This window comes from Kryptolebias marmoratus, linkage group LG6, assembly GCF_001649575.2.
Source record: "Kryptolebias marmoratus isolate JLee-2015 linkage group LG6, ASM164957v2, whole genome shotgun sequence".
Classification (NCBI taxonomy): domain Eukaryota; kingdom Metazoa; phylum Chordata; class Actinopteri; order Cyprinodontiformes; family Rivulidae; genus Kryptolebias; species Kryptolebias marmoratus.
In genome coordinates this window covers 28,851,007-28,866,561 of record NC_051435.1, presented here as the reverse complement: position 1 = coordinate 28,866,561, position 15,555 = coordinate 28,851,007, and the positions used below count along the sequence as shown (strand labels likewise).

Here is a 15,555-nt window from a genome sequence, read left to right as displayed (position 1 = left end):
AATAGTTCCCATTGCATTTTTGAAGGCACATGTAAAGTTTAGAAACCATTTTGTTTTGGTTGGAATCTGTTTAATCGAGTTCAGCATAATTTTCACCAACTCACTACAGCTGAGTAGTACTCAGGCACAGGAGGTAAGGGGGTTTGTCCTGTAATCGGAGGGTTGCTGGTTCGAGCCCCTGTTCTGGCTGTCTCAGCCGTTGTGTCCTTGTCCTTCACCCGCCTTGCCTACTGGTGGTGGTCAGAGGGCTCGGTGGCGCCGGTGTGATGGCAGCCTCACTTCTGTCAGCCCGCCCCAGGGCAGCTGTGGCTACAATGTAGCTTACCACCATCAGTGGATGAATGGGTGAATGATTGTAGTGTGAAGCGCTTTGGGGTCCTTGGACTAGATAAAGCGCTATACAAGTGCATTTACTATTTACAGCTGGCTGAAAGCTTCGGTTTCACCTAAGTGTCTTTATTTTCTATTTTGAATTCTTTTTTAACTTTTTCAAATGGTGTAAATGTATGTCCCTCAATCAGAGTGTCATGCCTCTGTCTGTCCACCTGTCTCTCCTGGTCTGAAGGTGCCGGTGTGTGAAGGCCACAGTAGTAAGCAGTCTCTTTCCAGCTTATATCTCTTCACTTTGTCCATACTGCTAGCGTTTCTGTTACTGTAATGCTATCCTCATCCTGGGATCTAAGCTGTTTCTCTCCCAATCTGGCCTGAGGTTGGAACCTGCTCTGGCTCAGCTCTACCGGTTTCCATTTAGTAGGATAGCCTGAAGAGCACCAACACACAATGTGTCTCATGGAGTACAAGTATTCTCTTAAATTTGGTAGAGAGAGTCCTCCCCGCTCTTTTCCTAACTGCAATAATTTGAATTTGATCCTCTGGGTCCTGCCTGCTCAAATACACCTCGATATTTGTCTGTCCCAGGCTGTGAACTGAGATTCTGCGATTCAGACTGGTAGAGAAATAAACAAGTATAGTAATCTAGGGAGCACATTTATTTTAATCAGTTCGATTCTTGAGTTGAAATCCATAGGTATGGATGACCATTGTGATAGATCTCTATTTTGGTTGCTGTTGATATTTGTATAGTTTGCCATGAAAACTTTCATCAGCGAATAATCCTATTTTGTGTTCTTGTTGTGATATCATTATTTCTTTAATATCATCACTTTGCCTGATTTCTTGGGCCAACAGTTCAATGAACAAGACAAAAAGTGAAGGGCTTAAGCAGCATCCTTGCCTAGAACCTCTATATAGTCTAAATCTATCTGAGAGAGTGCCATTAATCTTTACTCTGGATGTTGGTTCCTTATAGAGGGATAAAAGGAATGAATCTCATGAATCTCATCCAGAACAGAAAGGGCCAGCTCTCTCTGTCCAAGGCCTTTTCAGCGTCAAGGCTAATTAAGACTGTACCTATTTTTTGTGTGTATTTTTTGACTGTATTTATAGTTTGTATTGTCCTGATATTATCCTGGGCCTGACGTTATTTCATAAATCTTGTCTGGTCTTGATTTATGAAATTAGATAGTAATGTCTCCATCCTCTTGGCTATTATTGAAGTATAGTTTGTAATCCACATTGAGTACTGAGATTGGTCAATATGGCTCACAGTAGTCTTTGTAACTACCTTCTTTTGGGATTACGGAGATGAAATCTGCCTCCACAAGTGGTGATAGTAGCTTTCATAAGTGTCCAGTTCTCCCAAAAAACCTTTTACCACTCGTTTGTGAAGCCATCGCCGTTAGCTTTCAGTTTGCTAATAGCTTTGTCCAATTCCTTCTTAGTTATTGGAGAAATTAATGTTTTGTTCAGGTATATGTCTATTGTTGGGAGGTCCATTTTCAACATGTAGCTTCGAATTTTGCTCTCATTTGTATTTTCAGGTGGGATTCAACAGTGAGTGGATGAATACCAGTTCAACATAGTTCGGTGCGTTACAATTAATTGTTTGAATTGTCCAGAAAATACCACTGGAGTTTCATTTTTTTAGCTTCCCGAAAAGATAACTTCAAAAAAAGAATATTGCAACTTCAGACCCTCATTAATGAGGTGGACTGGCTTCATGCCAAAGAAGTGAAAGATAACATGTGTATGATGTACCCAGACATTTTGCAGAATATGGTAGCCTATGAAGGCCTCCCCTTACAATAATAATACAGAGAACATGGAAAGGAGGTGAAACTTCACTGCCTGGGCTAAATATAAGTCGCCACCAAAGAAAAAGGTTACACACTCTAATATTTTGTTGGACCGCCTTTAGCTTTGATTACAGCACGCATTCTCTGTGGCATTGTTTCAATAAGCTTCTGCAATATCACAAGATTTATTTCCATTATGAAGTTATATAAAATATAAGACCATGAAGTTTCTATTTACTGGAATTCAGAGCCTAGAAGAGAAATGTACAGGATGAATGATAGGTTGCAGAGAGCACGTGATGAGATGACGTCATAGAATCCAGGAAGCAGCCGAACTTCACGAGGCAGACGGAAAAGTACTGGAGTGGAAAAATACCACTTCATAGACATATATACTGGAGAACAGGAAGTTAGCTTCAGATGTAGGCTGAGTGCTCTGAATTCCGGTAAGCATCTCCCTTTCAGCGCTGAAAGTGAATAAATGTGTTTAAGCTTTAAGATGGACTCTTGGCTGTTTTTGACTCTCTGACTCTGTGCATCTTTCTGACCCTGTGCGAGGACAAAGACCAGGTGTTTCGGTATTTTGGGAGTTTTTATCTGTCCTTATTTCCATCCAGTGTTGCATTAATTTTTCTTCAAGATCTTGCATTGATGATGGTAGAGTCTGACCGCTGCACATAACCTTCTCCAGCACAACTTAAAGATTCTCTATGGGGTTAAGGTCTGGACTCTGTGGGGCCAATCCATGTGTGAAAATGATGTCTCTCACTCCCTGAACCACTCTTTCACAATTCAAGCCCGATGAATCCTGGCATTGTCATCTTGGAATATGTCTGTGCCATCAGGGAAGAAAAGATCCACTGATGGAATAACCTGGTCATTCAGTCAGCTGACCTCATTCTTGTGCATTGTGTGTGGAAATGCTCTTACTTTCACTATTCAACGTAGCCAGGAGTTCTACTGTTGTTTTTCTTCCATTTGATTTCACATCTTTTCCACGACCTCAGGATGTGTCTTTCAACATGGTTGTTTAAGAAATGAGAAGCAACTCATTGCACCAGTTGGGGTTAAATAACTTGTTGCCAGCTGAAACATAATCACCCATGCAGTAATTAGCCAACAGGAGGCTCAAACCTATTTGCTTAGTTAAATCCAGGTGGGGACTTTTATTTTGTCCAGGCAGTGTATGTCCAGAAGCGTAAAAGTAATCATTGTGTGTTTGTGTCAGTCTCTGAACCAGGTGGTGCTCTGGGATAAGATTGTTCTTCGAGGTGAAAACACCAAACTGAGCTTCAGAGACATGAAGTCCAAATACTTCTTCTTTGATGATGGGAACAGAAAAAAAACTAAAAACTAAAAGCAAGATATTAAAATCATTTCTAAAATAAATGGGCAGCCAATGAAGGGAATAAAAATTGGGGTGATACAGGATTTTTTGGCCAGGCAGTGTATATATAAAAAAAAACAAACAGAACCCCGCCACACCCCCTGCCAAAAAAACCCCATCTTGGTTGCAAGTGTCTAAGGTCTAGAACAGAGGTCTCCAACCCTGGTCCTCAGGGCCACTATCCTGCATGTTTTCCTTGTTTCTCTGCTCCAACACACCTGATTCAGAGGTTAAATCACCTCTTCATGTTCTGCAGAAGCCTGTTAATCACCCATTGATTCAAATCAGGTGTGTTGGAGCAGAGAAACAAGAAAAACCTGCAGGATGGAGGCCCTCCAGGACCAGGGTTGGAGACCCTTGCTGTAAGATTTTGATGAATGGATTTTATGCATTTATTAAAACCAAATCTTTCAAGTACGCATATATGAAGTTCCAGTTTACACCACTGAACGGTTTTTCAGCATCTAGGCTTCCTAGGATAGCTCTACTTTTTTGGATCGATTACATGTAGGGTTCTCCTAATGATTTCTTGCATTTTACATCTTAGAATAAAGCCTATTTGATCTTCTTCAATCAAATGTGCCATGATTTTCCCCATATTTTTTGTCAATTACGATGTATATATCTTGTAGTCCACATTAAGCACAGATATAGGTCTATAGTTGCGACAGTTTTCAGTGTGTTTCCCCTCCTTAGGGATTACTGAGATGATTGCCTCTCTCCAGGACAATGGGACCTCACCCACATCAAGTGTATAGTTGAATGATGATAATAATATGTGTATCAGATCTTCTTTAAAGCACTTTGAACTGCCTTTTTGCTGAAAAGTGCTATATAAACAAATTTGACTTGACTTTACTTAAAGCTCCTGTACCACTCTGCTGGAAACCTGTTGCTTCCTGGGAATTTACTAGCCTCAAGTCGCCGTATGGCTCTCGATATTTCGTCATGTGTTACAGAGGCTGTGAGTTTCCTGTTTTTCTCAACTCCAATTGTAGGTAGAGCCAAAGAATAAAAAAATGTTGTTTTTTCAGTATTGAATGAAGAAGGTGGTTGTTTGTATAGATTTTCATAATACTTTCTAAAAATGTCTTCTATTGCTTCTTGGCTATACTTTGTATGATTTGTGGAGTGGTTTCTAGTCTTATGTAAGGCATTTGCAGTTTGTTGGTTTCTGGGTCACTTTGCTAATAATCTGTCTGCATTTGCTCCCTGTTCATAATAAATTTGCTTCAAATATCTAAGCTTTTTCTCAGCCTCCCAGAAGGTTATTTATTTCCTTTTTAATACCTTTAATTACTTTAAAGAGTTGTTTGATATCTTGTCTCCCTAGTCTTTAATTTTCCCACCAAATTGAAATAAGAGTCTCTTTTTATCTGATTCTGTTTTGAGGTTAAGGCTATCAATTTCCTTCTGATTACCGCTTTAAAGGCATCCCACAAGTCTATTGGAGTGATTCCTTCTGTCCTTTTCTTCTATATATTGTTTTATTTCTCTTTTAATTTGTTCTTTTACTTCCAGTGATTTATGAAATATTTTGCTAACAAGCAGGCACATAATCATATGGACAGACACAAGCAAATAATTAATTATAGGCCTTCACCTTTTACCAGCGGGCCATAAAAAGACACCATGAGTGACTTCAAACCCATTGAAAGATAGCTGTCTTCCAGGACTCACTTGAAAAACATTTTATCTCAATGAGACCTTCACAATTACTCAAAGGAAAAATATCTTGGGTATTAGTTTCACTCAGTTCTCATGATCCTAAAATAAATATTTTTAGGCAGAGAGACACCACATGCACACACACACACACACACACACACACACAGACTAATGTCCCTGTTTCCTTTTTCTGAACAGCCTAAAAGTATCTGTGGGTCTTTAGAGGACTCAACAATGTTCTAGTTGGGTTGAGACAAATACACACAGACTGCAGACTGGTCCTACAGCTCCAAGATGGGTTAAGTTTAAATATAGATAAAACCATCCATTATCTACACTTACTTTCTCCTGTTCAGATAAATGGCTGTATCTATCTCTAATTGTCAAATGGGTGAGAGGTGGAGTAGACCCTGGGCAGGTTTCTAATCGATAACAGAGCCACAAAGAAACAAGCAACCATGCACACACACACACACACACACACACTCACGTGAGCACTTGATGATCGAGCCTTGGCTCCCTGTGGAGGAGAGCCATTAAGATTAAGTCTGATCCAAGTCAGCTCCCTGACACAGCATGAGAAAGATGTGCTGACGAAAGGACACTATTTTGCTATCTGTCCACAAGAAATACCTGCTGTGAAACTAATCACTAGCACTCATTTTGCTATTAGGAACGACAACCTGGTGGAAACAAAGACAGAACAACAATGAAAATAACAGCTACCCTCTCCAATACCAAGCAGCCTCCTTCAAATCTCCCACCACAGGAAAGGAAAGTTATAACATCGCTCAGCAAGGATCAAAACATCACCATTTTGCCAGCTGACAAAGTAACACTTCTGATTACCAGGAAAAAGTAACTACATTACTGAGCAACAGCACCACCTATGAGACCCTAAAGAGGAACCCAACAAGCACCTACAAAAAGAAGGTCAAGGACTACCTGCAAAAACTTGAAAAGGACAAAAACATCAATCAATCCTTGTCCTACAGATTATACCCAGGGGAAGCCACTCCCTGTCTATACAGATTTCCCAAAATACACAAAGAAGAAACTGGAAGGTGGAGCATCCTCATCACCAACCCCCACATAGACACTGGAAGGTGGAGTGTCGTCGTTGCCAACCCCCACAGAAACACAAAAAGGAGTAACAGTCCGTGGGACACTACCGTTCCTGTTTCGGGTCAGCCGTGAGCTAGACGCCACTAACTCCGCGGAGCACGAATATCCAACATCCAAGTTAAAATTAACTTCACTGCGGTCACAAACCAGTTTCCTCCCCAGCTGCAGCTGTTTTGCACGTCCTGCAGTGTAATCATGGAACATAAACGCATCAACAAACACTTTGTGTCTGCAAAACGTGAGGAGAGCTGCAGACCAGGGACAATCCAGAAATGCTCATGAATGTCAGTTTAGAAGCTATCAAAGTTCTCAAATAAAGCCCTTTTGGAGAATGGCAATGTTTGTTGGTAATTATCTTACAAAACTAGGAAGTACTTTTGGTTTATATATTAAAAGGTATGGTTTTTTATTGATTTTAGTAAAAAAAAAAATTGCAACTTTTCATCGCAACTTTTAGGAAAATGCCCCACGAAATCAGGCATTTTAGCCCGCAACAATCACAAAAAATGCCCGCAAAATCCTGGAGGGACTGATTGCCTCTGATTCTCTGTCAGATGAGGAAGCTTTAGAAGTGTCACTAAAACCTGATTTTGTCCTGTTGAGCTTCATCCAAACCATCAACATGTCTGTTAGATCCCATCCCAACCAGACAGCTCAAAGAGGTGTTTTCTCTAATTAATATTCCCATTTTGGATCTCAGGGTTCAGTGCTTGGACCAATACTCTTTACTCTACATATGATTTCATTAGGTAAAGTTATTAGACAGCATGGGATACATTTTTATTGTCATGCTGATGATACTCAGTTATATTTATCTATAAAACCTGATGAATCCAATCAGTTACTTAGATTACAAACATGTCTTAAAGACATAAAAATCTGGATGACTCTTAATTTTCTGCTTTTAAACTCAGACAAAACCAAAGTTGTGGTTTTTGGACCTGAGCATCTTAGGAACAAACTTTACAGCCTTTCACTCCCTCTTGATGGCATTAATTTGGCCCACAGTTCTATGTAAAGAACCTTGGTGTTATTTTGGATCAGGATATGTCTTTTAACCCCCACATTAAACATGTTACTAGGTCTGCTTTCCTTTCCTTGTAATTCTTAATTATCTGAGAGTCCAAAAACTCTTTAAAAAGTCTTCAGTTGATCCAAAATGCTGCTGCCAGAGTTCTGATGAGAGTCAGGAGGAGAGATCATGTTTCTCCAGTTTTAGCTTCTCTCCATTGGCTCTCTGTCAAATTCAGAATAAAATTTAAAGTCTTATGTCTAACATACAAAGCTCTCAACAACCAAGCTCCATCTTATATTAAAAATCTTATTGTTCCATATATTTTCCTGTTCTATAATTTACTTTGCTCTCACACTGCAGGTTTACTTGTGGTTCCTGGAGTTTCTAAAAGCAGAATAGGAATAGTTATCAGGTTCCTCTCTTGTGGAACTAATTTCCAATTTCTGTTTGTGAGGCTGACACCCTGTGTTTTTTTAAGATTAGGGTTAAGACTTTCCATTTTGATAAATCCTATAGTTAGGGTTGGCTTGGGTTTCCTGAGCTCTCCCTTAGCTATGCTTCTATAGGGTTAGACTGCTGGAGGAAAACCTTACTACATTTCTTGTATTTGCTCTGCTCTCCATGTTTGTAATGTAATTTATTAATCATTAACATGTTTTTCTTTGTCTTTCTTTCTATAGAAACTCTACCTGGACCAGTCATTGTTTGTCTGTGTCTCTTTCAAGTCGAAGCAGATGGCTGCTCATCCTGAGCGTGGTTCTGGTGGAGGTTTCTTACCGTTAAGAGTTTTTGTTTTTCACTGTTGTCTGTGTGCTGCTCAGGATGGGAGACTGCGACAAAATGAAGATTCAACCAATGTGATGGCTTCCTTCGACAACTTTTACTAATTGGCTTTTTATAATGTATGTGAATGTTTTTATTCAGTGCCCGGAGATGACTTTAAACTGAATTCAATTGGATAACGTTTAACACGAGTTTATTTCTCTGCCTAAAATATGTAAATGCATCTGTTCATGCTTTTTAACTTTGTTAATGGCCATTGCCTAATTTACAGGTAAAAATCAAATGTTTCAGCAGCCAAATGTTTATAAAAGTGTTAAGCTGCTTTTTGTCAATCTGTTGCTCAGCAGTTTCATTCATTTTTAATGGTGGGCACCTTAAACTAACTGATCCCAAGTGACAATACTACATCAAGATTAGACTGATTAATACATTAGAAAAACAAGCATTTTGTTCATTTTTAAAAAGAGGTTAAAAACAATAACAACTGGACTTCTATTCTGTAGCTGAAGACATTTCACTTGTGAGAAACAAAACCCAGAATGCAGGCTGACACAGGAGAGCTCAGGTAAAAACTGAAATACGTTTTTAAAACACAAAGGCTGATGTGGCAGAAACTGAAAACATCATCAACTCAGGGAGCTCAGAAGGACACCGAGGAGAAACAATGCCTGACTGACGGTAAGACGGGACAGATGGAAACATAAAGGACTGAGGCTGATTACAACTGAAAACACCTAAACTGGGAGAGGGAGAGGCAGGAGCAGAGAGTAGAAACACAAGGGAATAATCTAGAGAAAAACACAAAAGACACACAAAAAAAGAAGCAAAAACTGAGATTCTGATTGGTGTATTTAAGAGGTAATGTGTTATTTTTCTTTAAAATACACTGAAGTACATAGTTTCGATCTTACAGGAGACAGTTTATTTATCTTCACACTTCTTCATGTTTAACACTGGTAAAATGTCAGAAAACCAAGTTGTGTGACCTCCTGATTGAAGCCTGAATTTGTTGAGCTCAGTAAATGTGCATTGTTCCTTTGTGATATTCTGTTTTAACTACATGCAGGATGGTGAAGAATGATTGGTTTCTTTTACATACCAGCAACTTCTACAATGTCTCCAGGAACGATGTCTCTGGCTCGAATTCTCTGGACACGTTTCTTGTCCTGTCGGTACGCCTTACCCATTTCAGGCTCATACTCTTTCAGAGCTTCGATTGCATTCTCTGCATTGCGTTCCTACAGGACACAGTAACATTTCAGTTAGTTCATGGGGGTAAACGGTTTTGCAATCTCTCCCCAAAGCCCAGCCAGAAATACCACAGAGCCCAAAAGCAAAAAAAAGAAAACTGGTTCTTAGAAGAAACTGTAGTTTTTCTTTGATTCTTTTAAAAGTAATAGTTCTCTGGATAATACTAAAACAATACTTTCACAACAACTGACAGTAAATAAATCCAGGTAACAAAACGCTACAAAACTTGAGTCTGCTCCCTTTTGGAGCTTTATTAAATCTCAGACTAGGCCAGGGACGTCTAAACTATTTTCTCACTGACCCCTCCCTGTCTCTTAGCGTCAGGGGGTTAGGGTTTAAACTATTTCCTTGAGGGACACATAAAAATGATCTATGTACAGTGCAAGAAAAACTCTTTCTTTACCCAGACAAGTCCCACTGAGATGACAGATCTCTTTTATGTGAGGCCTGGGCCTGAAGGCAGCCTAACACTGTTAGACTGAGGGAGGAAACCCACGCAAACACAAGGAGAAGATGCAGACTCCACACAGAAAGAGCCCAGGTCCAACCTGGGGCTCAAACCCAGGACCTTCTTGCTGTGAGGCACCAGTGCTAACCACTTATCCGCCGTTCTACCCCCTTTAGACCTGAAAACTAATGCTTACAACTGAAACTCATTGTTTTATCACATGTGAATTCATGGGAACGTAAAACACTTTAAGTGATGACATTTTATTGATGTCCTCACAAACAAACAGCTGAAAGAAAGAACACATCAGGATGGACAGGCAGTCCTAATATTATCTTTTTTTTCCATTTTATGTATAACATGCATGGTCCAAGTGTTTACTTGATAATTATGAAGTTGTGTGTATCCAACAAAAAACCTTAAGAATGTAAGAATGTGGCTTACGCATTTCCACCAAAATCAAATCAAATTTGCTTTAAAATGGAAAATTGCAAAACAACAACAACAAAAACGAAACAATAAAATAAATGAGAGAAAAAAGTCCCAGATTAGTGATTTCTTTCTTGGAACCACAGAGATATAAATTCAGAAAAAACATAATCAGAATACTTAAAAGGCAGGCAAAGAGAAAGATGGCATTGTTAAATAGAAACTGCTTGTGTTTATGTCAGTGGTGGTTGGAAAGAACTTTTCAAGTTAAAAAAAACTGAAACACTTTTTTTTTTTTTTTTTGAATATTGATGACATTACATGTCTGGAAATGTTTTGTAAATGAAAATTTAGAACCTGAATGTATTAGCTATTCAAAACTTATTATTACTAATGCCTAACCTATTTAATATGTCTTTATTTTATTGAATACATTTACTCATACTGAACGTGATATTTTAATTCACCAAATAAGGACCCAGCAGTTCTCTCAGCAGGAGTAATAATGATTTGGCACATACTGCACAGGCAACAGTGTGTACTGGTCCACATTTTGGGAACCTTTCTCTACACCATTGCAGACATTCAGTTTCGCTCACCAATCATTGATGGAGCCTCATCAGTCACAATTCCACAAAGTGTGTCCCAGGACAGCAAGTGCAGCAGCATTAAAAACATCTTGCCACAGCTTAGCTGTCATCAACTCCATCTGGGCTGCATCTGCAGCATTTGAGCTCTCATCACATGTATTTGAGAAAAACTGTCCCCACTTTGTATGACAACTGTTGTTTTAGATTGACTGACAAATAATTATGTGCAACTGTATTTCTGGACATACTTAAAAGATCAAAGTATTAAATAGTCCATGGGCACATTATTCCAGGAATGTTTAATGAAGCCCTCTTGCATTTAGTCACCTTTAGCAAAGGGTTTTCCATGCTGTGTGGTGTGCTAAACAGGGTTTCCCCCAGCATTTTATAAGCCTTGCGGGCCGCCAGGCTAAGCTCCGCTTGTTTATTATAAATACGTCATTTTTTTATACCGCTACCTCTATCTACTTCACCGTGCGCCAACAGTGACCCAATCGCGCTGTCCCCGCCCCTGCGCGAAGGTTCCACGCGGTGTTGCGTCGCGTGGTCGTGCACCTCCTAGTTTTTGTAACTTGGGGTGGACTGTGCTACATTCAAAATGGACGATTTTGCTGCTCTAGCAGAGCTGGTTCGCCTGTATCAGCATTTCTATGTTCCCTCTGTGAGAGATCACAAAAATAATCAAAACTCATGGAAGGAGATTACTGCTGCAGCTGATAAAAAGGAGTTTTTATAGAAATATTAGGTCTATGATGGACGAATCACAACTAAAGCAAAGAAATCAATGAAAGTCAGACTGAATGCTTTAAGTTTAAACATCCTCTCTGTATCACAGTCAGAAACACAACAGCTCTTCCTCCTGAATACCTGCAGCCATATTTGATGTGACAACATCTGCTCTCTTTTTACCGTATTTCCACTGGTTACATAGCGTACTGCCCCCTGTCTTTTTGGAGAATATTGCACCGACGTAAGCACCAAGTATAAACGCCTCCACCGCGCTCAGGTCCGGATGCTGTTCATGGAGCCCTGCAGGACTCTAATGAGCCCTGAGGCCGAGCCTCCTTCAGCTACCTGGAGTTAGCATGTTGTCAGAGCCACAGGAATAAACATGGAACGAGCGGGTTTAACCAAAAATGGTTAGTTGAGCTAAAGTTCAGCAGGTGGCTTTACAAGACTGAATATGGTAAGTGTGTTCTGTGCTTAGTTAAAATATTAATATGATGCATGCTAATTTATCCTTTTTTAACAGGAAAATGTTGATATTAAATTCAGCATTATGTCAGGATTTGGGTTGTCTTTGTGTTTTTGTATTCAGTTTATTGCTTTACTGTCTTCATGTTTCAGTTTGAGTGTTTTGTTTATTTTATTCAGTTATCTTTGTTAGCCTGGTCTTGGTTCAGTTCTTGTTCCTCGTGTCTTTGTTTCCTGTCATTATTCACCCCTCCTCAGTCAGTCTCTTGTTTTCCTGCTGTGCCCATCTCCACCTGCTCCTCACCTGTGCCCACTTCACCTAATTACCCTCATCTTTCAAACCCAGTCATCTCCTCCACTTACTCGCTGCTTCGTTTGTCTATTTTCCCTGCTGTCTGGTTTAGCTTACATCTCCTGCCCATGTCTTTGTATTTAGTTTGTTTTGTTTTTAGTTCCATTTTTGCTGCCTTGTCAGCTTTTTGTTTTTGTTTCTTTTATTTTAAAATAAATAAATTTATTTCCTAAGATGAGCACACTGGGTTCGCTTCCTTCTCCACCTATCTTGACACAGATATGTTTTGTTTTGTTACATGTAGTGATCCAACATGCAGCCTGTGCCACAAAAAGCACAGTACAGCATCTGTCTGTTTCTCAGAGTTCTCTGTTGTTATTCATTGGCCTGGAAGTGAGACGTGTGTTGGTGCTTTGTTTGCACTTTTTCATTTATGTTAATTTAATTTATTTGTAAATGTGATTTAAATTAGGATTCAAATTAGGTGCAAACAATTTGTATTTATTTTATTGTATTTTTGTTTTAAAAAGTATTTCAAAAGTGCCTTTTTGTAAAACTGTAGTTGTGTAAATATTTGACACAAATATCTTACAATATCACATAATAAATATCCATATTTTCAACTTTCCTGTCAACTTTAATCTTTTTTTTATTTTTTACTAAATCATAGTCGTTTGGCGATCAGCCACCTAGCACTTAGCCTCTTTTCTGGGGGAAACCCTGCTAAGCTACCTGTGGAGCTGACAAGCTGGTGACCATTTGGCTGACTTTCTGCTGCTCCTTCGTACCACTGTAGCAGGTGGAGGAGGTATTAGAGTGAATTTCACAATTTAGAGAAATGGGCCATATTCTATAATATTTTTAAAATTAAAAATAACGACCAACATAAAAATGGCCAACGGGCTGCTACCCGGGGTATATAGTTTCTACATTCCTGAACTAGGCCAAGAAAAAACACCAGCCACCCTACCTCCCAAAAAACAAACAATCAAACAAACTGAACCACACCGGAGAAACTTCTAAATGTGCTGACTTTTCTTTCTGCTCTCGGTGGAGAGGGTCTCCCGTACCCTCCCCTCTCTGCCCTGCTTCAGCTCTGTGTCTTGTCTTTTACATTGGAGCCTCTCTTTGCATATCTTCCAAAATTTGTGAATTATGGATTTGGTCAGCGCGTCTCTCAACACAATTGATCAAATTTTCTCAACGAGAAGACGGAGTTTGGGGGAACCATCTTGTCCAGACGGGACATTTTTCTCCGGATACACAATGGACTCCTGGCAGGAGTGGAGGATTGTGTGTCTGTCGGTATTGTCAGTGGGGGATGTCGACAATGTGTACACAATTGGATTTTTGATAACAGGCTTTCTGCTTTTTGGAATTGGCGGTTACCTGGCATATCGAGAAAATCTGAAATCCTCGGCAGCTGTTCAGGCCACTGTGAGGCTGCCAGGCATGTGTGATGGGATCTGCAGAGTGATCAACACTCAGACTATGATGTTACGTGAGCTGAATCGCAGACTGGATGCGATCCTTTCACAGGATCGCAGGCTAGATGCGGTTCCTGGACTCGGGGATGTAATGGGATAAATCTTGGAGAAAGTTGTTTGCTCTGATCTGGTGGAATAGACCTGGAATTTGGCTGTTTGGATTACCATTGTCATCCCAGCAGACAGCAGATAAAGAAAGCAAAAACTGTCATGAGAAAGTTAAGTTGAAAACAACGATTTGTACTGTTAAGAGCATCGCTCCAGTTTGTCCATCCCATGACTCCTGCTGTATCAGCTGCCTCCTGGCCAAGCTTCTTCAAACATCACCACATCAGGTGACCTTGGACAGAACATTAACCCCTGACCTTCAACAGGCTCGGGCCTTAACCTGCCTCCTTGTCGTGGTCCTGTCAAGGCCTGAGCAGCCACCAAGTTTCCAAACGCAAAGACTTAATTGTTTATTGTTGATTCTATTTTCCTGATTTAGTTTTATTTTTGGAATAAAACCTTAAAGGTGAACTGAAATTAAATCTCAAACAACAGACATTTCATGAATGTTATTTAGTCAAACACATCCACACAATATTCCAGGGACTTATTTTTCTAACCTAAAACTTAAATAAACTGTTTTTAGCATTTTAGTCAATAATTTCAGAACTGGGTGATTTGTGCGGAGTGGCCGTCCTGGGTTCAGGACTTGCCCTGTACCTTGGCCAGCCAAGAATGCTGCTACTGTCCGGTTGTTTATTAGTGGAAAAGGAAGAAGAAGCCTTTTTTGAAAACAAAGAAATGCCAGAAGACTTTACAGAAGTAATGGATATACAACCATACCAGTATGAACCTGAACCGACGGCTGGATCTCCGTAATCAGATGGACCGTCATGGCTGACAAAACAACATGCAGTTCAGTCTGCACCTAGGGTCCTCCATCCCAGAACCTCATGACAGCTTTGTACTGATCTTGTTCATGTTCTCCATATAGCACCCTTAGATGACTTAATTTTAATTTGGTTATAAAAATGGAATTGTAACCTGAATGAACAGGGATTAAATATTTGCTTGAACAGATATGTAAACATACCCTTCCCAGGAATGTGCCAATATTTATATTTAAAATGACAGATGTTCTGTTATGTTAAAAACTTAATTCAAACAATTGTTACAAAGCACACAGTATTTACCTGCCAGACTCCCACAATAGCATTAGCAATCAGGATGAGGAGGATAACGAAAGGTTCAACAAAAGCTGTGATGGTGCCCTCCCCTTCTTCAAACCATGCCAGGGTCTATGTGACAAAGAAGAGCCAAAACGAAAGGTGAGGGTTGAGTGTGATCAGGTTCTCCTTTTATATGGTGATAGTTATACTACACGTGTAGTAGTGAACATGTTTATCCAGATGACTAAACTGAAATTCATTCCTAACAATGGATTTTGTGCACCATTACATAATCAAACATATACTGCAAGATTAAACTAAAACACAGCATTTGATATAGCTAAAAACACAAATAAAACTACAGTAAAAATAACACTAATTGTGTTTGTTAGTAAATATATGTTTTCTTACAAAAGAGATGCATGCAGCCAGCAGCAATATTCGAACCAATAGATCTTCAAACTGTTCCAGGACCAGCTCCCAAAGGGACTTCCCTGCAGGGTGAGCACAACTAAATTCAGTACACAAGATGTGGTCAGAGAATACTTTATCAGGGGGGGAAAAATCAACCAGTAATGACAAGATGAAGATATC

At 39.6% G+C, this 15,555-nt stretch overlaps 1 protein-coding gene across 2 annotated transcripts in view; it reads right to left on the bottom strand.

The window, feature by feature from the left end:
• Positions 1 to 15,555, bottom strand: part of LOC108246921 (sarcoplasmic/endoplasmic reticulum calcium ATPase 2) — a 59,341-nt gene extending 43,786 nt beyond the window's left edge. Inside the window, exons 1-3 of one of the 2 annotated variants that reach the window (XM_017434693.3) lie at positions 15,373 to 15,555; positions 14,986 to 15,090; positions 9,213 to 9,351 (exon numbers count right to left, since the gene is read on the bottom strand). In XM_017434693.3, the coding sequence (XP_017290182.2) occupies positions 9,213 to 9,300 (88 nt within the window). In that variant the 5' untranslated portion in view covers positions 9,301 to 9,351; positions 14,986 to 15,090; positions 15,373 to 15,555. Of the gene's footprint in view, positions 1 to 9,212; positions 9,352 to 14,985; positions 15,091 to 15,372 lie in introns of those variants that run through there. The other variant, XM_037976112.1, reaches the window with a different exon arrangement.